We start from the raw sequence: 24,083 nt of genomic DNA on the forward strand, positions 1-24,083 counted from the left end.
GGAACTATACAATTGATAACAGTCTCACTGTTGTGAATGAAATTTTATTTAAGCAGCAATTGCTACATACCACAAAAACATACAAAAATTGCACAGATAATTATATCAACAGGGAGATAAATCACTAACAATTGTGAGAAATCTTAATACAACTGAAATTGTGGTTGTTCATCAGGCTTTTCACATGAAGCAATGTCTCTACCACAGTATATTTTAATGCTTGTTTAGGAGTATGCAACTGTGGAATGTGATGAACATTTAAGATCCCATGGTAAAGCAGTAGATGAGATGAACAAAGAGTTGTAATGATATCTACATGGGAGTTCTTTCATTTTTTGTGATGAAGCAAAGTGAATGGAACTATACAATTGATAACAGTCACACTATTGTAAATGAACTTTTATTTAAGCAGCAATTGCTACATCCCACAAAAACTAACAAAAATTGCACAGGTAATTATATCAATAGGAAAATTCAATTGAGAAAACCAATAAACTATGAGACACAACTGCAGGCCAGTAGGGAAGGTGGTCCATTCTAAAGGAAATTGAATTTTCATCCAACCATTTTAAATCTGCAGATTATAAGGTATAACAACAAGTATTTTTAAGTAAGAAAAAATAGTATACAGAAATTATATGCACTTTTCTGAAGGATTATATAGCCATTACTTTTCCCCACCTAATGGAGTAACGAAGCCAGTAACGTTGCAACAGGATCCCATGTTTGCTGTTTTGATTTCTCAACATATATTCTAGGCATCTCAATGCTCTAGTTTCTGAAACAATACCAAGCAGCTGCAGCAGACCATTTTCCATCAAATTTTTATCTTAGACCTAATATATCAAAACAGAGGTGGTTTGAAATAATATAAATTAATAAACAAGAATCGCTTACTGATGACCTGCAAAACATGAGGAAGTGTTTCCTGTTTAATATTATAATCATGTTCTGCCAAGCACCAGTAGAGAATTCATTCAAAATGGTCTCAAAGAGGTAGAATGGCAAATGATAGCCTTGTGTATAAAAGGGTTTAGTAGTAAATCTGATGTATAGTATTATGTGTTATATATTGAAGTAACTAAGTCTTGTTGGGATAAACACTTTGGTTGCTTTTCCCAATCAGCAGTGTGACCATTTTTCCCAGTCAGATGCCATGTTGGCGTTAGTGGTTCACAGATGCTATTATTAAATCAAACAAAGCAACAAGGAACTAAATTTGTAGGCCAAAAGATGTTGTTTGAACATTGATATTGTAAGAAAAATATTACTCTCCATGTAAGTGAGGTAACAGGGATAATACAAATTACATTGTAGACTAGTCATAGGTGAGGATGCTCCAGGTTAAATAACAGAGATAGCGGATACTATGAATCTACACTTTATTTGCGGGCATTGATACATGTGAGAATATGTGTACACCACGGAAATTCAGACTGAACTAGGTCAAAGATTATCCCACTTTGGAAATGTAACAATGGCCAAAGAGATTGCCCATGCTGCATCATGCAATTGCTATTACAGCACCACAGAGTGCAGAGCACACGGATGTGGACGGTGCTACTGCAGATCTCGTCTTAATGCGCGTACTCATGACCAGCCATGCTGTAACTGGCTGCTTACTCAGGTGCATGGCTGGACCATTTCTCACTGTGTTGATTAGGTGGAGCATGCATGATCAGTAGCAGTCAGAAAGGATGGAATTATGCAAGAGAGGTGGTAGGTGGTGAGGTCATCCAATACGGGCATGGATGTTGAGGTTGGTGAGTGGTGGAGGTTGAAGCAATGGAGGTGATAGTACCATAGCAGTTCAATTGTCATGCTCCAGTGACAAATTCTGGAGTTGATCATGTTTTGCAGCAGCAGTGACCATGAGAACTTCATCTGCTGAAAATTTGGAAGTGATGGAATCTGGATCAACATCCAACAAGAGTCCGTATTTTCAAGGGAATGTTCCTGGCAGTGTACCATCATTAATGCATTGTCATCTTATTGTCCTCTCACAATGATAATGTTGTTGATTAGTTTGACTGAGATCTCATCAGGTCAGAACTGACATAAGTTCACTTGCATTGTCATTTTGTTGCCATTCATGTCAATGTGTGGAATGTTATATACAGGGTTAATGCTACTTCCAGGTGTGTCAGTGGCATTAAGTAGGGTCCATGAGAGTTTAAACCTGTTGAGCATAACAGTAATCAATTTGCAGTGCAGTAAAATGTCATAGGTGTTGTCAGCCTGTCTAATTACTTCATATGAGCATGAGCAGGGGGAGTGGAATGTGGGTCACACTGTATTGTCTTACAGTATGACATGGCCACAGCCCTGTAGAGCTCTACTGATGAAGATTTTCTGACAGCTGTGCACTTATAGGTTGGTATCTTAATGTGTGCAATGTGTTATTTTACTCTGTAGACATGCTGTGGCAATTCTTTGTCTGGTGGCAGTTGGGACAGCTCTGTGAAGTCCAACAGACCAGTGAATGGTTCTCCGTAAAGAAGTTCCACCAGAGATACATGGAAATCTTCTTTACAAGCTGAACTTCTTCTTCTTCCATGGACACTGCATCCCAGGATGGGACTTGGCCTTTTGAATAATTTTCTGCCATTTCTCCCTGGACTTCGCCGTGGACCTCCAGTTATGGCAACTGACTCTGGCAGCGTCCTCTCCAACCTCGTCACTCCATCTCAACCTAGGTCATCCTCTTGCTTTTCTTCCACCAGGTTCACTGCAGCAAGCTTTCCTTGCGAGATCTGTCTCATAAAGTTGCATCACATGTCCAGCCCATCTCAGTCTACACACCTTTATAAGCTTTACCACGTCATCCTCCTTATAGCAATCATAAAGTTCGCCATTTATTCACCTTCTCCAGGTCCCATTTTCATATACAGGTCCAAAAATCCTCCTCAATATACTTCTTTCATATGATCTCAGTTTGTTTTCACCCTGCTTCACAATTGCCCATGTTTCTGAGCCATAAGCAAGTACTGGGTGTATAAGCATTTTGTAAAGTCGGCACTTAGTCCCTCGTCATATAAGCTTGGATTTAAAATGTCGCAAAATTCCAAAGTAGCATCAGTTAGAAGCACTTATGTGAGCCATAATTTCAGTAAAGGTGGTGCCATTTGCTTCTATCTTTAAACCCAGATAGGTGAAACATTCCACTCGCTCAAATGTCATTCCATCAAGGGTTATTGTGGGCTGTAAGAGTTGGTTAGTGCCATTATACATATACTTCATCTTTCCTTCATTAACTCATCTTCTCTGCACTCAGTTTTAGATCTGAAAATGCACTTTGTAGATCTCTAAATGTTCTGCTCATTGAATCAAGTCATCTGCATATCCCAGCAATTGTACACACTTATAATAGATAGTTCCTCTTGTCTGAATACCTGGTACCACTTTTTCAAGTGCCAGGTTGAAAAGTAGGCAAGAAAGCCCATCTCCTTGCCTTAGCCCAGTTTAAGTGGGAAACTGAGGTGACAGCCTTGACTGCACTCGCACGGTACACTGGGGATACTTTAGGATGACCTCTACTAAATGCACCAATTTTCCAGGCACTTGAAATTCCCTCATTGCCTCATAAAGTTTGGCCCAGTTTATTGTGTCATATGCAGATTTAAAGTCAATGAAAAGATGGTGCACACCAACATTGAATTCATTGGTCTTTTCCACTATTTGTTGGAGAGTAAATACCTGGATTGCAGTTGACTTTCTTGGTCTGAACCTGCATTGATAGCTTCCAGTAATATTTTCTGCTATAGGTGAAAGTCTACTAAACAGGATATTTGATAGTACTTTACATATAATATTTAAAATGTTATGCCTCTGTAGTTGCTGCATTCAAATAGATCTCCTTTTTTACGCACCAGACACTATCCCTACATTCCATTCTTCTTTTTTCCAGATGAAGCACACAATCTTGTAGATCCTACAATTTAGCTCAACTCCTCCAGCTTTCAATAGTTCAGATGTTATATTGTCAGTCCCTGGTGCTTTATTGTTCTTTGTTCACTTTTACTTGGTACTATGGCATTATCTTCAGGAGCGACTGGGGTATCTTCAATAGGGGACTCTGAAGCATCCAACAGTTTACTGAAATACTCTACCCAATGCTCCAATACCTCTTGATCAACGGTTAGTAGTGTCCCATTTTTAATTTTACACAGGTTGATGTGCAGCTTAAATGCTCTTCTTTCACTATTAATTTTCTGATAAAATTTTCTAGCGTCATTTGTTTTTCCAATTGTCTCCAGCTCTTCAGTCTGCTTTCTTTCCCATTCCCTTTTCTTTCTCCAATGGAACTTCTTCTCTTCTTTCCTTTTATCTTGATAATTTCTTACTGCTAAATGAGTATATGATTTCTCAAGTATTTTCCTGTATGCCAGATTTTTCTCCTGACTTACTCTCTTACATTCTTCATCAAACCAGGAATTCCTCAGTTGTTTTCCTTCTTTCCCTTGCACTTCTTCTGCTGCCTTAATGACTGCATCCCTGCAAGCATTCCATTCCTGATCTGGGTTATCACTTACACTAGGGGTGTATAATGCAAGATTCTCAGCAACCTTCTCAGAGTACGTTTCAGAGATGTCTTCATTTTTTAACTTCAATACCATATACTTACTTTGAGGTGTTCCTCAGACTTTTCTTGCATTGGATATTTGAGCTCTTAGTTTCACAATTACAAGGTAGAGGTCTGAATCTACATTAACTCCTCTGTAAGCTCGTACATCTAGTAAGTTTGAGGATTGCCTGCCATCAATAATTATATGATCAATTTGGTTGAAGGTACGCTGACAGGGCTACACCATGTTACTTTATTAATCCTTTTATGTGGGAACATAGTGCTACCTACAGCCATGTTATGTGACAGTGCAAACTGAATGACTCTGTGGCCATTGTCATTTGTGTATTCATGGAGGCTATGCTTTCCTATTGGTGGAAGGTAATGTTCTTCTTTACCAATCTGTGCATTGAGGTCTCCAATAATTATTTTAGTGTCTTATACAGGGCATCTGTCGTAAGTTCTCTCGAGGTTCTCAAAGAAGGTGTCTTTATCCTGGTCATCTGATACTTCTGTGGGTGCAAGTACATTGATCAATGAGTAGTTTTAGAATCAGGTCTTCAATCTCTTATGTGAGATCCTAGATGTTATTCCAATGAATTCACTCACTAGGTGATTAAGTTTTTGTCTTACCACGAACGCTGTACCAAATTCATGATGGCTCTCTGAACCATGGTAGAAAATTATCCAGCTTCCCATATCAAGGACTCCATGTCCAGGCAATCGTATTTCCTCTAGGGCAATTCTGCCTGCCTTGGTTTTATTGAGTTGATGTAGCAGTGATCTCAGGGGGCCCGCCCTGTACATCAATTGCAATTGTATGTTCCAGGTTCCAATAAACACGTCATTTTCTTGTTTTCGTTTGCCTTTAACAGTGTCATGTCATTGTCCATAAATCTGTCTGGCTTCTTTGCTCTGAGGTTTCTGACCAAGAATTTTTTCACGGGAAGGGGTTGTTAGCTGCTTGTCCAACCCCCAGCTTGGAGGGCCAGAGGACCAGGATTTGTATGAGGTTTACTCCTGTAGAGAAGCCGGCTTCACTATGCCTATAGAGCCCTCCCTGCCCTATGTTGTGGGAAACACTTTGTCCCCTTTGTCACTCCAGCTTGGGTGACCCTGCCAGTAGCTACACTACCACCGACACAGCTTTTGACTTCATCGGAGCACACAAACCTTCCCGCTTGGCACTGAAGGTACCTTCGATAAGGTGGTGTCTCCTGGGAAGGTGATAAGCTGTTGTTTGGAAGTGCTGAATACCATATAAATAACAGAGATTGTAGAAGTGTAGACTAGAATTGTCTAACTTGATCCATTGTTATTGTGGTGGAGCAGGCGCAATTCATAGATTGACAAATGCTTTTCGCAGTGGTCTCAGCAGTGATGTTCAAAATTGGTATAACACTGATGCAGTGTGCTACTTGGTCGATCACTGAAACAATATACTCACATTAAAAAGAAGGTTTTGCATTACCTTGGTTCCAGGAGTTCCAGAAACTATACAGAAAACTGGAATAGAGATCAACATAAACATCATTTCTGCCCTTTTTATTGCTCATATTGTACCATTTTGTATTGCATGTTGTACCACCACACAGCAAGACCTTCAGAGGTGGTGGTCCAGATTGCTGTGCACACCGGTATCTCTAATACCCAGTAGCATGTCCTCTTGCATTGATGCATGCCTGTATTCGTCATGGCATACTATCCACAAGTTCATCAAGGTACTGTTGGTCCAGACTGTCCCACTCCTCAATGGTGATTTGGCATAGATGCCTCAGAGTGGTTGGTGGGTCACATCATCCATAAGCAGCCCATTTCAATCAATCCCAAGCATGTTCAATAGGGTTCATGTGTGGAGAACACGCTGGCCACTCTAGTCAAGTGATGTCATTTTCCTGAAGGAAGTCATTCACAAGATGTGCATGATGGGGGCACAAATTGTTGTCCATGAAGATGATAGCCTCGCCAATATGCTGCCTATATGGTTGCACTGTTGGTTGGAGGATGGCATTCACATATCGTACAGCCATTACGGTGCCTTCCATGACCACCAGCAGTGTACATCAGCCCCACATAAAACCACCCCAAAAATATCAGGGAACTTCCATCTTGCTGCACTATCTGGACAGTGTTTTTAAGGCATTCCATCTGTCCAGGTTGCCTCCAAACACGTCTCTGACAATTGTCTGGTTGAAGGCATATGGACAATCATTGGTGAAGAGAACGTGGTGCCAATCCTGAGCAGTCCATTTGGCATGTTGTTGGGCCCACCTGTTCCGCACTGCATGGTGTCATGGTTGCAAAGATGGACCTCGCCATGGACGTCAGGAGTGAAGCTATGCATCATGCAGCCTATTGCGCATAGTTTGAGTCATAACATGATGTCCTGTGGCTGCACAAAAAGCATTATTCAACATGGTGGCGTTGCTGTCAGGGTTCCTCTGAGTCATGGTCCATAGGAAGTGGTTATCCACTGTAGAAGTAGCCCATGGGCAGCCTGAGCTAGGTACACCATCGACAGTTCCTGTCTCTCTGTATCTACTCCATGTCTGGACAACATTGCTTTGGTTCACTCCGAGATGCCTGGACTCTTCCCTTGTTGACAGCCCTTCCTAGCACAAAGTAACAATGCAGACATGATCTAACTACAGCATTGACCATCTAGGCATGGTTGAACAACAGACAACTCAAGCCGTGTATCTCCTTCCTGGTGGAATGAATGGATCTGATCATCTGTTGGAACCCCTCCGTCTAATAGGTACTGCTCATGCATGGTTGTGTATATCTTTGGGCGGGTTTAGTGACATCTCTGAACAGTCAAAGGGACTGTGTCTGTGATACAATATCCACAGTCAATGTCTATCTTCAGTGTTTCTGGGAACAGGGGTGATGCAAAACTTTTTTAATGTGTGTATGTTTCAAAAAATATTTGACTGAGGGATCAGATTCAGCTTCTTGTATCTCACTCTTTTTCATGCATCTCCTTTCATGATGACAGATATATGGTGGTGACATTTTAGTTTTGTATTTCCCACATTAATAACACAGACACAAGAGGGATGATGTATTTTTATTTTAATACTATTGTGATTCCTTGTCCTAACATTGTCATTTAAATATTTTTTAACCTTTTTAATGATGAACAACGACTGAAACTGGGCGGCACTAATACGGGAATGTCATTTACTGGCCACCGTAACAGAAGCCTTAAATGGATATGGCATGGCCAATAATAGAATCTGCATTTATTTTAAATTTATTACTCAAAGTATGATGCAATACAGAGCATCATTGCATTACAAAGCCTATACAGGCAATGAAGTATGGATTCAGGGTCATGCATCACCCTGTTCGCAATGAATCAGTGACCACTGATTACACTGATTTCTTCCTTTGTTCATGTTTAAGATAACTCCACTTTCTCTTCTCGTTAGTAATCAAATAGTTAATCTGTAAGCTTTTATTTGAAGTGAAATGTGAATTGTACTGGGGAAGAGGATAGCCAAAGATTCTGGCAGAAGTCAAGATTACCGAATGATGGAAGAAGATGAAGAGTTTCTGAACTCAGATAAATTGTCCATTGAAAGAATGTGAAGGAAATAGACAGCAAAATGGAAAAGAAGATAAGTATAAAGTATACTGAAAATATTGCTGAAAGGCAAATAAGACTCCAAGGAAATTCAAGAAGATTGCTGAATGTTGAAAGACAGTAAGCAAACAAGGAAAAATGGTCTGTTAACAAGGAAAAATTATCATGAAACAGATATGAAAACCATAAATGCATGTTAATCACAGAAAAGTATCACTAAAATAATCTCTGAACACATACACAGAAAAAAATACAGATGAAATAAAAAGATCGCTAAATCATGAAAACAATGATGATCAAGAGTTGTTGGTAACACACAGACAGAATAAGAGAAGTTGCCCTTCAGCTTTGTCTACAATCTTCCACACTGTACATGGATTCATTTCAGCCTAAGATCTGAGTGACCTAATCTTCCTCTTTAACCTGCCCAAAACTATCCCTCTCTCCTTCCAGAGTAAGTTTTATGGTTTGTACTGTACTGCTCAATAATATACAGATATGAAAACCATATACTTAATTTTGCTATCTCCATGCTTGCACATGCGTAAAAGATTATGACGCAGATAATGATAATGTAGCACAAGCACAGAACATAGGAAGACAACTTAAAGCTAAGTACCATTGCGAACTCAATTAGCGGATATAACAACTCCCCCCTCTCCATGTAAGACAGGGATACAGGGATAATGTAACCCTTGAGTTCGGTACCTAAGCTTTGTTTTGTAACATTGATGCCAATGCCGAAGGAAATGGAGGGGGGGGGGGGGGGGGGTTCAGTGAACTAAACGCACAGGTATTAAAATAGAATACCGATAAAAAATATAAACTATAAAAAGTTTTATGTATCTCAACTAAGGTAGCATCTTGTAAATATTGTTAATAGTAATAGCTTGTTTTACATAAACATGGCACTGACCTTTCCCGGCAGGAGACTGGTCTGCATGTGTTGTCACTTCTTTGATTTTCTTTTGTAGAAGGGTTCCCATTGACTGAACAATTTGGTTAGTTAACCCTCTTACATTAGTACTTCTTTCTGCTACCTGCTTTTTCATTAGGTCCAACCCATCTTTCAAAAGAAATAGTTTCAATTTGTTGTGTTCCTTCTCATTCTATCTTGGATGTTGCTGGATGAATGTGATGGTTGCACTGATAGCACAGATATTGATGAAAGAGTAAGATACTGATAGAAGCCATCTCTTTGTTCCCCTCTTGCAGGTGTACATACAAGCCATTTAAGCAATGGTATCAATATGTATTTATATAGATTTTATTCATCTCTCCTCCTTCTGTGCCTTCATCTTAGTGAAATGCTGATAATATCAGCAAGTTATTTACTTGATTTTGTTTTTACTCTGTAGGGCACTGAAGTAACTGGTGACCTATCTGTTGTTGGGTCTGTGAACAAGATCACTGATGAATATAGTTCTTGATTTTTATATGTTCTTCATAATGCCTGGAATATGATTTTTGTTTGTCTGGAGAATTCCTACTGTAGTAACTTTGTAGAGTGTGTAATATCAGTCTGTAGTAATATTTTGACCAGTATTTTTCATAGGCACTACCAGACATTTATTGACAGCTGCAGAACATCATGCTTCCTTGGATAAACTCTATACTTTACCTGCATAGAGTTCCATATTTATGATGTATTTATCTATTGCATCTTACATCACGCATATAAGGATGCCATTCTTGCCTGGTTTCTCCATAAATACTATGAAGGGGCAGTGTCCTTTAAACAAGCTGAACATCTCATCGATGTTGAAGAGCACCTGTGGTTTACACAGTAGTGGAAACCGATAGTTAACTTTGTTGTAAACACCACAGATTGCTGTAAACTTGTCTGTTTCCTTACCTTGCTGTCACTTAGTTTTATCATCAAAACTAATGATTCTAATAGGTTCCTTGAAATATTCTCTTGCCTTAATACCCTTGTAAACAGGCTGACCCATTATGTTTGACCAGACATCATGTACACTGACCGAGTTCTCCTTATTTTCACACATCAGTATCAGTATTCCTATAAAGGCATGCAATTCTTTCTCATTTGTAGCTGCTTGGTTGGTTGATTTGGGGGAGGAGACCAAGTGAGGTCATCAGTCCATTGGATTAGGGAAGGATGGGGAAGGAAGTCGGCTGTGCCCTTTCAAAGGAACCATCCTGGCATTTGGCTGAAGCGATTTAGGGAAACCACAGAAAATCTACATCAGGATGGCTGGATGCATGTTCTCACTTGTAGAAGTAATTGTTAGTTTAACTGCCCCTTCAGTTGAATGTTTTCCTGTAACATCCATGATGTCAAGTGTAAAAAGTAACATCAAGACATCTTCAGGTGAATGGTAAATACAGGTTGGAGTTATCCCTGCCTGCTACCCTACTATATTTGCAAGAGACCTCTTAGGTATTCTGAGCTGTGTGGTCACAAACCTTCTTTTAGATGTGGTCAAAGCCACATCCTGATGGTCACTATATGAAGCTACATTACCTTCATTGCCTCCTTTGTCTGTAACGTCCACATCACTTTCTGAATCTGAATCATACTCCATAATGCCATCTTCATTTTCACTCCCTGAGTTAGAATCGCCAGCTAAAATTTCATTCAGAACCCTTTCTAAAGATGAATCAAGCACACTGTATTCCTTAAGACATTTGTGAGTCTTGATGTGAACAGCAAGGAACTGCATTAGCTGACTGGAAATATACAAGATAAATAACAGCTGCATGTCATCAACAATCTCTTCCTCAGTAAACAGACTGACTGTTGAGAATATCAATAATGCTAACAGACAAAACAAAGACTTGCTTTGTTGTAGAGATAGGAAGAAAAAATGTTACATGGAAAAATATAGTGTAGTAAATAAATTAAAGGGGGCTGTTGAACCCATATTAAAAGTTTCAATTTTTTTTCTTTCAAAGGAGGATTTTTCTATAAAATTTATTGTTGCTAAAGTTTCATACAGTATTCAGTAAGAAATGTCTCACAGGGAAAATGTTGTATGACATTTACTTGGACAGAAACTAAACAACATAAAAAGGTCTGAGTTCAGTGAACCCCTCTTAGGTGTCCTAGGGCTAAGATTAAATGTCTCTGGTTTTCAATAACCCTAGAGCTAAAACTCAACATTGATACATCCTGGGCTACTGTCTGAGCAATTGGTGTCACAGTTGGTTCATTATTCTGAGTCACAAGTGCCTCATTCATAACAGAGGTTGGTAATGGTTCAGTCTCAGAAATGTTTTTGGTGTCAGGGTCAAAATTGAAATCAGCTACTGCATCAATTGTTGGCAATGTACTAGTTTCAGAGACGGCATCTTATGACTAGAAATGGATGGCAAGACCTGATCCAGGTTCCATATGAATATTTCCATAAAGATATTTTGCAGTGTAAATAACATTTCTTTCTCTTTCCAAAACTACCGTTTCTCCATGCATCAGTTTTAATTCCATTTTTCATGTATACAAAATCTCCCACATTGAATGTATGACTCATATCTACACTCCTGGAAATTGAAATAAGAACACCGTGAATTCATTGTCCCAGGAAGGGGAAACTTTATTGACACATTCCTGGGGTCAGATACATCACATGATCACACTGACAGAACCACAGGCACATAGACACAGGCAACAGAGCATGCACAATGTCGGCACTAGTACAGTGTATATCCACCTTTCGCAGCAATGCAGGCTGCTATTCTCCCATGGAGACGATCGTAGAGATGCTGGATGTAGTCCTGTGGAACGGCTTGCCATGCCATTTCCACCTGGCGCCTCAGTTGGACCAGCGTTCGTGCTGGACGTGCAGACCGCGTGAGACGACGCTTCATCCAGTCCCAAACATGCTCAATGGGGGACAGATCCGGAGATCTTGCTGGCCAGGGTAGTTGACTTACACCTTCTAGAGCACGTTGGGTGGCACGGGATACATGCGGACGTGCATTGTCCTGTTGGAACAGCAAGTTGCCTTGCCGGTCTAGGAATGGTAGAACGATGGGTTCGATGACGGTTTGGATGTACCGTGCACTATTCAGTGTCCCCTCGACGATCACCAGTGGTGTACGGCCAGTGTAGGAGATCGCTCCCCACACCATGATGCCGGGTGTTGGCCCTGTGTGCCTCGGTCGTATGCAGTCCTGATTGTGGCTCTCACCTGCACGGCGCCAAACACGCATACGACCATCATTGGCACCAAGGCAGAAGCGACTCTCATCGCTGAAGACAACACGTTTCCATTCGTCCCTCCATTCACGCCTGTCGCGATACCACTGGAGGCGGGCTGCACGATGTTGGGGCGTGAGCGGAAGACGGCCTAACGGTGTGCGGGACCGTAGCCCAGCTTCATGGAGACGGTTGCGAATGGTCCTCGCCGATACCCCAGGAGCAACAGTGTCCCTAATTTGCTGGGAAGTGGCGGTGCGGTCCCCTACGGCACTGCGTAGGATCCTACGGTCTTGGCGTGCATCCGTGCGTCGCTGCAGTCCAGCCCCAGGTCGACGGGCACGTGCACCTTCCGCCGACCACTGGCGACAACATCGATGTACTGTGGAGACCTCACGCCCCACGTGTTGAGCAATTCGGCGGTACGTCCACCCGGCCTCCCGCATGCCCACTATACGCCCTCGCTCAAAGTCCGTCAACTGCACATACAGTTCACGTCCACGCTGTCGCGGCATGCTACCAGTGTTAAAGACTGCGATGGAGCTCCGTATGCCACGGCAAACTGGCTGACACTGACGGTGGCGGTGCACAAATGCTGCGCAGCTAGCGCCATTCGACGGCCAACACCGCGGTTCCTGGTGTGTCCGCTGTGCCGTGCGTGTGATCATTGCTTGTACAGCCCTCTCGCAGTGTCCGGAGCAAGTATGGTGGGTCTGACACACCGGTGTCAATGTGTTCTTTTTTCCATTTCCAGGAGTGTATTACGGTATTAACTTGGGTCTGATCTTTCATTGGATGCCAAATGATTTGGTTAAAACTGAGTCCTTAGCTCCCTCTCAGACATAAGCATGGCTGGGCTTTGGTCTGTGAATGCATGTTCTGCATTCCAATATACAGGCAATAATGTATACAATTTATCATGATTGTATGTTTCATGAAACATACTGGCTTTCTGTGCATCCTTAAAAATTTTGACATCTCACTCAGCTTGCCATCTGAATTGGATCTCACTCAGCTTGCCATCTGAATTGGGATGGTAAGATGCAATGCTTAAATACCTAATCCTGTTTTTTACACAAAATGATGCAAAGTCTTTACTGACTAAATGGGTCCATTGTCTGACACTTTAGGCAGGCCATACTGAGCGAATGAAAGGATTAATGCAGCCACTAGAGCAGATGTGTTGGGAGAGGGTATCTTGATTACTTTTGACCACTTGCTGTGGACATCCACTACAATTAGGTACATGGTCTTACAAAATTCTGTGAAACCGATATGAAGCCTCTCCCGTAGTTCTATAGGCCATTCCTATGAATGGTAAGTGGCCTTGGCTGGAGCACTACTAACTCTAGAACATCCACTGCAAACAGCTGTGACTTTTTCTATTTCTTTATTCAGTCCAAGCCATCATACATAGCTTTGACTACACACTTCATTTTTGTGATTCTCAAATGACCCCGAGTGTATTTCTGTTAAAATCTGGAGTCTTAGACTACAAGGATTACAACTCTCTCCCCTTTAACAATTTTACGAAACTTCTTCAAACAGAGAGCATCAAGTGAACTTGCAGTCAGGAAAAGCACACTGTTGTTGTGGAAAACAAGAACTCATGAAGCCACAAAGATCACTGAAAGGTTCCACTTGTAAAATTTGTGGATGCAAGGGCATGTTCCAAAAATATATCGCAGGAAAGGCAAGCAGTCAACAGTCAACAACTTGGGACCCAAAGGAAACCAGTGGGGGAAGAAACAGAGTACTCATTGCAATGCCTTAAATTCTTTTTAAGAATGTCTGGCATCTTTGGTGGCCATTGATTATTTTTCAAAAAGAGTTCAACACAACAGATAGTATTTTATCTTTGACTGCCTTTTCCAAAATTTCTTTCTCAGGGGCACTATCAAGCATGAGGAAATTTACACATACAGCACACTCATCAATTTCAATCTGTCCAGATAATGCCAATTTTAATAAACAGTCAGCATTACAATTTTCTTTAGTTTTATGATATTTAATGTCATGATCATACTGATATAAAAATTCATCCCATCTTTGTCATCTTCTACCACAAATGGAAGACAGTGCAGCTTTGGGACTGAAATATGGATGAATGGTTTATGATCTGTTATCACAGTAAAGTGACTCCCTCTTAGGTACAGATCATACTTTTTTGCACACCATACAATGATTCTGGCTTCCTTATTCAAGATACAATAATTGTTTTCTGCTCAGCTCCACGAGGAACTAGCAAACATTAGAGGTCTGTCAGTTCCATCAGGAAATACATGACAAACACATGCACCCTTGCCCAGCAGCATCACAAGCTAAAACTAGTGGCAGTGTTGGGTCATAATGACACAAAATTTTGTTTTACAGCAACATACATTTAGCATATTTGAGAGCATTGTCACATTTTATATTCCATTCAAACTTTGGTTTTTCATATATGAATACAGAGGACTTAAAATTCTTGACAAGTGTGGCAAAAATTTTCAATTATGGTTCATTGTACCACAAAATGACAAAATCTGAGTTCCAATTGTTAGCTTTGGGGCTTTCTGCACAACTTTCACTTTTGTGTTAGTAGTGTTCAGTCCACTTTTATCAATCATGCCTTGTTTAGCACAACTTAATGGAACTGATGTTTTGCTAGGAAGAAGACTGTGATGATAGTATCATCAGTATAGGAGTGTGTTTTCTAAAGACCAAGATGAATATTATCAATTTTTACTTGCCATATAGCTTGGGCAGAAACCATTCCAAAAGCTTCTAGTAAACTTCTACAGGCCCCATGAAGTAACTAGGGTTTGCAGATCTTGAGATGACTCACTCATTCCTAACATGAATAGATACTATTTATGTCAGTTTTGGTGAATTTCTCTCCTCCTCCTAGCTTATCAAAGATCTTATCTATCTTTTGTAAAGAATACTGAGGAATGACAAGGTTATGGTTAACAGTAACCCTAAAAGCCCCAGAATTCTTATATTAGGTGTTTGGCCTTTAGCCTGATGTAGGACAGGCACCATGGGTGTAGTCAGTCTGTCTTTGGTTAACTTCTCATCTAGCAATTTCACAAAGGTTTTTCCACAACCATATTCTGTATTTCACTGTCTACAACAAGTTGGCGATCTAGGAGAATTGACTTGGCATGAAAGGCAATGGGTTGAGTTCCTAATTTAGCACTAGGATACCTTTGGCACAGTCTGAGATTCCTGTCTTTTTTGTGAAAACCTCAAAAGTTCTTTCACTGGATCTATTTCTGTGTGTAAAACTTCTAATTTTTTACTTGATGTATTTTGACAATACTGTCCCATTAAGTGGGATGGATGTAAGTCATATTTAAATTGAAGGTGGATGGGGGGGGGGGGGGGGGAGGGGGAGAAAGGAAAGGGAAGGGAAGGGATTACTGATGTCAGCTGCATCAGGACATTATTCAGAATCAGCAGTGATGAGTGAAAATGTGTACTGACTGGGATTATAATCCCAGTCCAGAATCATTTTTACTTATCCACTGTTTCTACTTAATGTCCTGATTCAGCTGACAACAGTAATCCCTTACCTTTCCTTTCCTCCACCCCCCCCCCCTCCCCTCCACCTTCAATTTACATATAATGTAATACAGCTGTAGATTCCGCATGGTGTCTGTTCTTTTGGAGCTAGAAAATGAATAGCTTACTTTGTCAACTTCAGTGACAACATTAACCAAATGTACATAGCCCTTCACATGTGTGTTATCATAGCAAATAATTTTTGTGTTGACTTTGCACAACTTTTCTTTAGGGAAATATTTGCACGATTCCTTATATTTCATACAATCATACAGGTGACATGTGCACCTTATCCAACACAAAAGGAATTTTCTATCCATCTGCAATTAGCTCCCCAATGCAGGTATCACTATCCACTTGTTTGGTGGCACCAGTTTTATACATTGGAACTTCATCTATCACAGTGGAACACATATCAACTGCTTGTACATACTGATGTTTTCTTCATTTAGATCATGTTTTGGTTCACACTTGTTTTGATCTACAGTTATCCAGCCATGACATTTTTAGCACTACTTGATCCTTTTCCACCACACTATTTGAATCTGATTCCTCTGAGTGAGTGTCAGAGTCCTACAACACCAGCTTGTACACTTTCCTGGGTTTCACCTCATTACCTGGATTATCGTCTTTTTCCTTCTCCCACTGATTTCCTTTGGGCCCCAAGTTGTTGACTATTGACTGCTTGCATTTTCTGCGATACAATTTTGGAACATGGCCTAGCATTCCACAAATTTTCCAAGTTGAACCTTTCAGTGAGCATTGTGGCTTCGTGAGTTCTCGTTTCCCACAACAACAGTGTGCTTTTCCAGACTGCAAGTTCACTTGATGCACTCTGCTTGAAGAAGCCTCATTATATCGATCACCAAACACTGAAGCATCAGTTTCTGCAGTTTCCATAATCATTCTTGTCATTTATTGAATGTCAGTTTGCATTCTCCAAACAGTTTTTTTTTAATTATTTCACTTCTTAAACCACACACCAATCTGTCTCATAATACTTCTTGTAGATTATCTTTAAATCCACAGTGTTGTGCCAAAGATTTCAACTGAGATACCTACTGTGAAATAGATTCTTCCAGCAGTTAGTTCAAATGGTTCAAATGGCTCTGAGCACTATGCGACTTAACTTCCGAGGTCATCAGTCGCCTAGAACTTAGAACTAATTAAACCTAACTAACCTAGGGACATCACACACATCCATGCCCGAGGCAGGATTCGAACCTGCGACCGTGGCAGTCGCTCGGTTCCAGACTGTAGCGCCTAGAACCGCACGGCCCCTCCGGCCGGCTCCAGCAGTTAGTCTCTTGTGTGAAATGTAACAGTGCTCACAAATCACTAAAGGTGCTGGATAGATATGGTGTTTCATTAGTTTCACAATTTGATTGAAAGTCATGTCCTCTGGCTTCTTAACGTATGCTAGATCTGTGATGAGAGCTGCATACTCAAATCCAATGAGACTTAATAGGTAGTTTGTTTGCAGGTTGACTGAAATCTTGTGTAGTTACTTTACTTTATTTGTGAACTCAAGCCTTGCAATGGCACCAACATTACCCACAGACATGTGAATCTACTTTACTACTTCCTTCTCCTCACGTTCACCATCAATGTCTGACATGCTGCAATCAGTGGTTAATTCAGATGTTTCTTATATGTCTCCACACATTCTATTTCAGTGAACATTGATACACAAAGGCATGTACCTTGATTTCTTCTTTAATTTCCCATTGCCAGTTTATAGGTTGCCCAGTAATATACAGATATGAAAACTACACAATTTATTTTGCTATCCCCAAGCTTGTCACACACAAAAAGACTGCAACATAGATAATAATAACATAGCAAAGAACCTAGGAAGGCAACTTAAACTAAGATACCATTGCTAACTTAACAAGAAGTAGTAACAGCAAGGAAAATTGTTAAGGAATTTGGGGTACTATCCTCACATTCACTTTTATATTGTGTATCCGTTGTACAGTACTGTACTAAAGATCACAAATAATTAACTTATGGAGACATAAATTAACTATTCTTTATTATGGTATTGATATTGTTTCTATGCAGACATTTGTTGTAATATAGAGAGAATGCTTCTTTTATTAGAATCCCCACCCCTCCTTTACCCACCTGCTGCCCTCTCCCAAGTGTCAGCAGTCAGCAATACTTTGAACTAAAGCTGACACAATCTCCAGCATGAAAAATTGTTAGTGTCATGTACTAGTAGAAGCTCCTGTGACCACAAAGTAGGCTGAATGTTTTTGGCATCTTGGTAGAATTAACTACACGTTAGAGGCAATGCACACTCTTCATCTCATTGCATGCCATCTTTCTGGTGCCCTGAAAGCTTGTTCTTTTGTGCCATTAGGGGTTTTTGAGAGAGGTTCCACATACATCTATGTTGAAAGCTTTCTCATTATGTGCATCACCCTGAACTAATCATATTATGACTAAAAGCCTTGATGGTGAACAAAAACTTGTTCTCATAATTGCAGGTTATGGAAGACATCTTTTCTAGAGTTAAATCACAAACTTGCCAAAGCATTATTAAAATTAAATTGAATATTAACTGTCTCACTGCAGAACTATGGCAAAGATAGACTTTAAATTCAAAGGAGCAAAAATCTGGTCTCTGTAATCTGATGCTTGTAAATTTGAATTACAAACTAGAGAGCTCAAGATAATTTGTTAATATTGCTGATGTAGATGTAGCAGATTATCACAGCAGAGTAAATCCCTTTGACTTAAGTGAAAACTCTGAAAACTTTACCAAATTCTTAGAAGTTTCTGTGGAGGATGTAGAAAATGCTATTTTAACATCAAAAAACAATAAATCTGCAGGTTGGGAAGAAATATCCACCGGAGTTTTAAAGCAGTACACAGTAAAATAGCAAATCCACTAGCTCAAATAATAAATCAATGTTTTGAAGAGGGCTGTTTCCCAGAGGTATTGAAATATGTTGAAGTCAGACCACTGTTCAAAAAGGGAGATCATTGAAAAAATGCTGTAGATGCAGTGAACAGTTTCATTGAGAAAATAAGTACACCATTAGCCAAGATAAATAATGTGGCATGAATTTTCTGCGACCTCACAAAGGCATTTGATTCTGTAAATTCTGTAGCTTATTTGGAAACTTGAAAAATATGGCATTAGCAGTAGTGCCCCACAATGGCTCAAGTCCTACTTATCAAACAGGAAGCAAAGAGTTAGCATCTCTTTAAATGGCACATTTTATTTTTCTGACTGGAAAAAGATATATCAGGGTGTTCCACAAGGTTCTATATTAGGCTCAGTCCTATTTCTCTTCTGTGTTAATAACTTACCATTAAATGTCAGCTCCCCATCAGTTCTGTTTGCAGATGGTATTTATGTATTAGTTGAAGATCAGGGTTCAAAAAAAATTTCCAAATCTGTGATCAGTACACACTGTACCTTAGAAACTTGGTTTCAGCTAAATGGGTTGAATCTAAACATATATAAGACACACATTATGCAATTCAAAACTAAACAGTCAAAATGTGAGCAGATTAAGGTTGTTCACAACAACCAAGATGAAGAAGAAGTTAACTCAGTCAAATTCTTATGTTTAAATGTAGATAAAAATTTGAGCTGGCAGGCACACATTGAATACTCCGCAAACAAACTGAGCAACTTTGCATTTGCAATGCAGATATCATCAACTGCAACTGACAGGAACACACAAAAAAAGCTGCTTTGAATCCATTATTAGGTATGGTATTGTTTTTTCAGGTAACTCGACAAACATAGTGCAGATACTAAAAATACAGATAAAAATCATTCAAAATATGTGCACTGCAAATCATAAGGAACCATATCATCCATTATTTAGAAAACTTAAAATTATTAACTCTGCCAACCCTATACATATATGAGATTATTAAATTTTTGTACATCAGACATGAATTATTTGAGGGAAACCATTTTGTCCATTCACATGATACTAGAAACAAAGAAAATTTTACTCTCCACAGCCACTAACTCAGGTTGTATGCTCAGGGACCTCAATACATGGAAATGAAATTTTGTAATAAATTAAGATGGAACAAGTTACTGCAGATGAATTTAGGTCCACTTAAAAGAAAGCTATATGAGGCACTTACCCTGAAATGTTATTACTCAGTGTATGAATTCATGCAGGACAACCTGGAAATTTGAACTGGATACAATGTGTTACATACTCCAAAAAATATCCTTATAGTGTTATCATTTATTTTAGTGCTATTATTTATTACTGTAAAAATAATTGTGACTACATTATAAATTTGTGATATGTCTCCTGTATGCAAAGCAAATGGATTGCAAATGTACATCATGACATGAATAAAACACTGTGGCGTAGATTGCCATAAATATCGATATTTGTTCTGTGCGCAAGTGGGCTATCTTTGAGGAAAGGGCTTTGGGGCAGGATGTTGGACGCGAACAGCAGTTAGCCTCCGGACTTGTATCTGTGTAGAAGCTAAGTGTGAATAAATCTGTATATGAGAGAATTCTAGTTGTTTACCTACAAATATACCATATTCCCTCACTGGTGACCCCGTTTTTGTGTAATACACGTCCGAGTTACCACCCGAAGGTTATTTATGCGCCTACCGCGTTGGGTTTCTCCACGATCGCGAGGGCCTTTGTTCAGCTCCAGACAATGGCCTTTCAGCATTCACCGCCGCCCGGATTCCAGCAACATCTCTCCAGCACTCCTGCCATTGTAGTGGACATGCCGCAAGAATCTTTGGAATCCTTCAGCCAGAACATGCAGTGGAATTCATCGAGTGCCGCCAGTTTCTTCCAACTGCCAACAGTCGTGGACTCTGGCTTTGTAAGCCTGGACCTTCCCACGTGCTCTCCACAGAGTGTTGGTCAGAACATTCCTACTCCTGTGTCAAACACACGATTCAATACAGTTCGTGGCGTCGAGCGAGGTTTTGCTACTTTGGAAAATCCAGTAGTAAATTCAAACTCGAATCAGCTCCCGCCACGTGTGTATCCTTCCGTGCCGGCTAGTCAACAGGTGTTCAATGCTCGCCAAACAGCAAATATCACACCGAGTGTGCATCCTAGTGGACGTGTGTGGGATCCTTGTGTTGTTTCTAATCAGGTCAACAATTCTGTGCTGGACAGTAATTACTCCGACATCTACAACCAGCCCCACCACTCATGGTCGAGTGAATACTGTGTGCATAACGGACATTCACAGGCGTACTTAAGCACTTGTGGCTTCTCTCCGAGCTACCATGTCAATGAGAATGGACATTTTGACTATGATCCTCACACCGTTCGAGCGTCCGTCGCATCTCTTACAATAACAGTAAGTGTGGTCGAGTCTATGTTCACGATTTACGATCAGGTGTATGTTTTCTGGTAGACACTGGCGCAGCCGTCTCTTTGCTGCCGGTCCGCCTAGCATCCAATAAAGTGCAACCACACAAAACAGCACTTCGTGCAGTGAACTTGTCTACCCTACAGTGTTCGGGTTTCACTTTGTATATAGTGAAACTTTCGCCCGAGTGCAAGCTGGAGTGGACGTTTCTAGTGTCAACAATTGAAGAACCCATTCTCGGAATTGATTTCCTCAAGCACTATCAGTTGTCACTAGATTTTGTGGAAAATACTGTGTTTTGCCCCTCCCTTAACAAACATATTCCTTTCGCTTCGCCAAGTGACAGTTCGGCTAGCACCAAACATGCGTGCTGTGCTAAGAAGTGTGTCAACCTATCCTTGGAGCTGCAATCTTGGACAAACAAGCGGCTAGTGGAGTGCGCCAAGTCTTCAAAGTTGTGGATGGAACGTAAGGAAATGCTGCTGCATCTCCGCGACATACACCATGAGCTGGCCTCCACACAACAACGCTTCGCGGCACTACAAGCAGACGACTCGTCGGCTACAGACAAGGTCAGTCCGTGCCAATCTGGTGTTCCCATGCCTGCGCATGTTAACGACAATGTTGTGAACTCTGTAAACTGTGTCAGCACCCCCTTTTGTAATGATAGGGTATGCCCGAGTGCTCATGCTCCTTGCGTTCCGAATGGACAATTAACTTGCCAAGCTCGTGGCAATGAACTACGGCCATCTGCTGTCCAGCCACGCCCACTCGTGCCTACAGCGCTCGTAGCGGCACGGCCCACTACCAAGAACCAGTGTACCAACCTCACCCATGTTAACACGTGTGCGGCCTTTACGCAGCCTACTAGTGGGTGGCACACCTGTACTTCCGTGCCCTCAGCGCCACAGCTTGGCCTGTCCGCCACTACCTGCTCCGCTTCACGGACATCTGACTGTCGTGCCGCGCCATGTATTGCAGTAGTCACTAATGGCACAGTTCATCGGTTACATCTAACCGATGGGCCACCCATATTGCAACGTCCACGCCGCCTCAAGCCGGAATTTATGAAAATTGCAAAAGAACAATTGGACAATCTGTTACAAAAGGGAATAATTGAACCTTCTTCCAGTTGCTGGGCTAGTCCTATCCTGTTTGACCAAAAGAAAGACGATACTTGGCGTATGGTCGGAGACTATAGGCTTTTAAATGCCCGCACCATCATTGATAAATATCCGGTCCCACACATCGCAGACTTCAATCATGCACTCGCAGGTGCAGAGTACTTCTCTGTTTTGGACTGTAAGCACGCATTTCATCAGATTCCTATGGCTCCGGAGGACATTGAAAAGACTGCCATAACCACTACCTTCGGGCTGTTCCAATACAAATTTATGCCGTTTGGGTTGAAAAACGCCCCCCAAACATGGCAGCGTTTCATCAATCAAACTTTATCCCATCTAGACTTTTGTTTCATATACATGGCTGACATATTGGATTTTGCTTCTACTTTAGAACAGAGTGAGGAGCGTGTTCAAGTCGTGACGGATATTTTAGCAGCCGCTGGTATTGAACTGAACAATAAAAAGACTCAATTGCACCAGTCATCCGTCACATTCCTAAGTTATGTTGTGTCATCGGACGGTCTGACACCACCACAGGACAAGATCAAGCCTGTTCTCGAGATGCTACGCCCTCAGACCTATAGGGAATTACGCAGGTTCATCGGAACAGTTAATTATTACCGGAAACATTTGCCAGCCACTTCTGCGGTGCAGGCTCCTCTCACAGATGCTCTCGCTGGCCCACAAACTTCTGGCACCCGCCAGGTACCATGGACACCAGACATGGACAAGGCATTTAATGAACTCAAACAGCTGTTGGCATCCGCTGTCACTATTGCTCACCCACGGGTGGACGCCACAATGTTTATCACTACTGATGCTAGTGACAATGCTATCGGCGCAGTACTGAGCCAGACATACAATGATGTTATGACCCCCCTGCAGTTTTTCTCAAAAAAGCTAAACAACGCGCAGAAGAAATACTCAGCATTCGACAGAGAATTACTTGAAGTTTACGAGGCCATAAGACACTTCAGAACTGATGTTGAGGGATGAGATTTCTATGTGCTGACTGATCACAAGCCGTTGGTTCCTGCCATAAAAAATCCTGCGTCTGATCCGCCCCCACGACGCTTTCGTCACATCGATTACATCTTGCAATTTACAAATGACATTCGCTACATCCGAGGAGCAGACAATGTGGTTGCTGATTTTCTCTTGCGCGTTGGTGCTGTCACAATCTTAATTGACTTAACGGATCTACCTCGGTTGCAATCGGCAGACCCCGATACCATGCAGTTAATTTCAGACCACAGCTCCTCTCTCCAACCGGTATGCTCTACTTTCCCTGACTTAGTGTGGTGTTGGTTGGTTGGTTGGTTTGGGGAAGGAGACCAGACAGCGTGGTCATCGGTCTCATCGGAGTAGGGAAGGATGGGGAAGGAAGTCGGCCGTGCCCTTTCAGAGGAACCATCCCGGCATTTGCCTGGAGTGATTTAGGGAAATCACGGAAAACCTAAATCAGGATGGCCGGACGCGGGATTGAACCGTCGTCCTCCCGAATGCGAGTCCAGTGTCCTACGACTGCGCCACCTTGCTCGGTAGTGTGGTGTGATGAATCGACTGTACGTTGCGGCCATTCATTCCTAAGCCCCTTCAACGCCAGGTCTTTGACAAACTACACACATTAGCACACCCTGGTGTCAAAGCTTCCACCCGTATGGTAGCTGAACGGTTTGTCTGGAGAGACATGTGCCGTGACTGTCAGTCTTGGGCAAGGGCATGCATGGTGTGTCAACAGAACAAAGTTTCCAGGCACACTTCT

General features: G+C 41.3%; 1 protein-coding gene across 1 annotated transcript in view; it reads left to right on the forward strand.

The window, feature by feature from the left end:
* Nucleotides 1-24,083, forward strand: part of LOC126197660 (sodium channel protein Nach-like) — a 140,030-nt gene that overhangs the window by 16,757 nt on the left and 99,190 nt on the right. The window contains exon 3 of the mRNA XM_049934658.1: nt 10,555-10,571. Within this exon, the coding sequence (XP_049790615.1) occupies nt 10,555-10,571 (17 nt within the window). The remainder of the gene's footprint in view (nt 1-10,554; nt 10,572-24,083) is intronic.

Source organism: Schistocerca nitens, chromosome 1, assembly GCF_023898315.1.
Source record: "Schistocerca nitens isolate TAMUIC-IGC-003100 chromosome 1, iqSchNite1.1, whole genome shotgun sequence".
NCBI lineage: Eukaryota > Metazoa > Arthropoda > Insecta > Orthoptera > Acrididae > Schistocerca > Schistocerca nitens.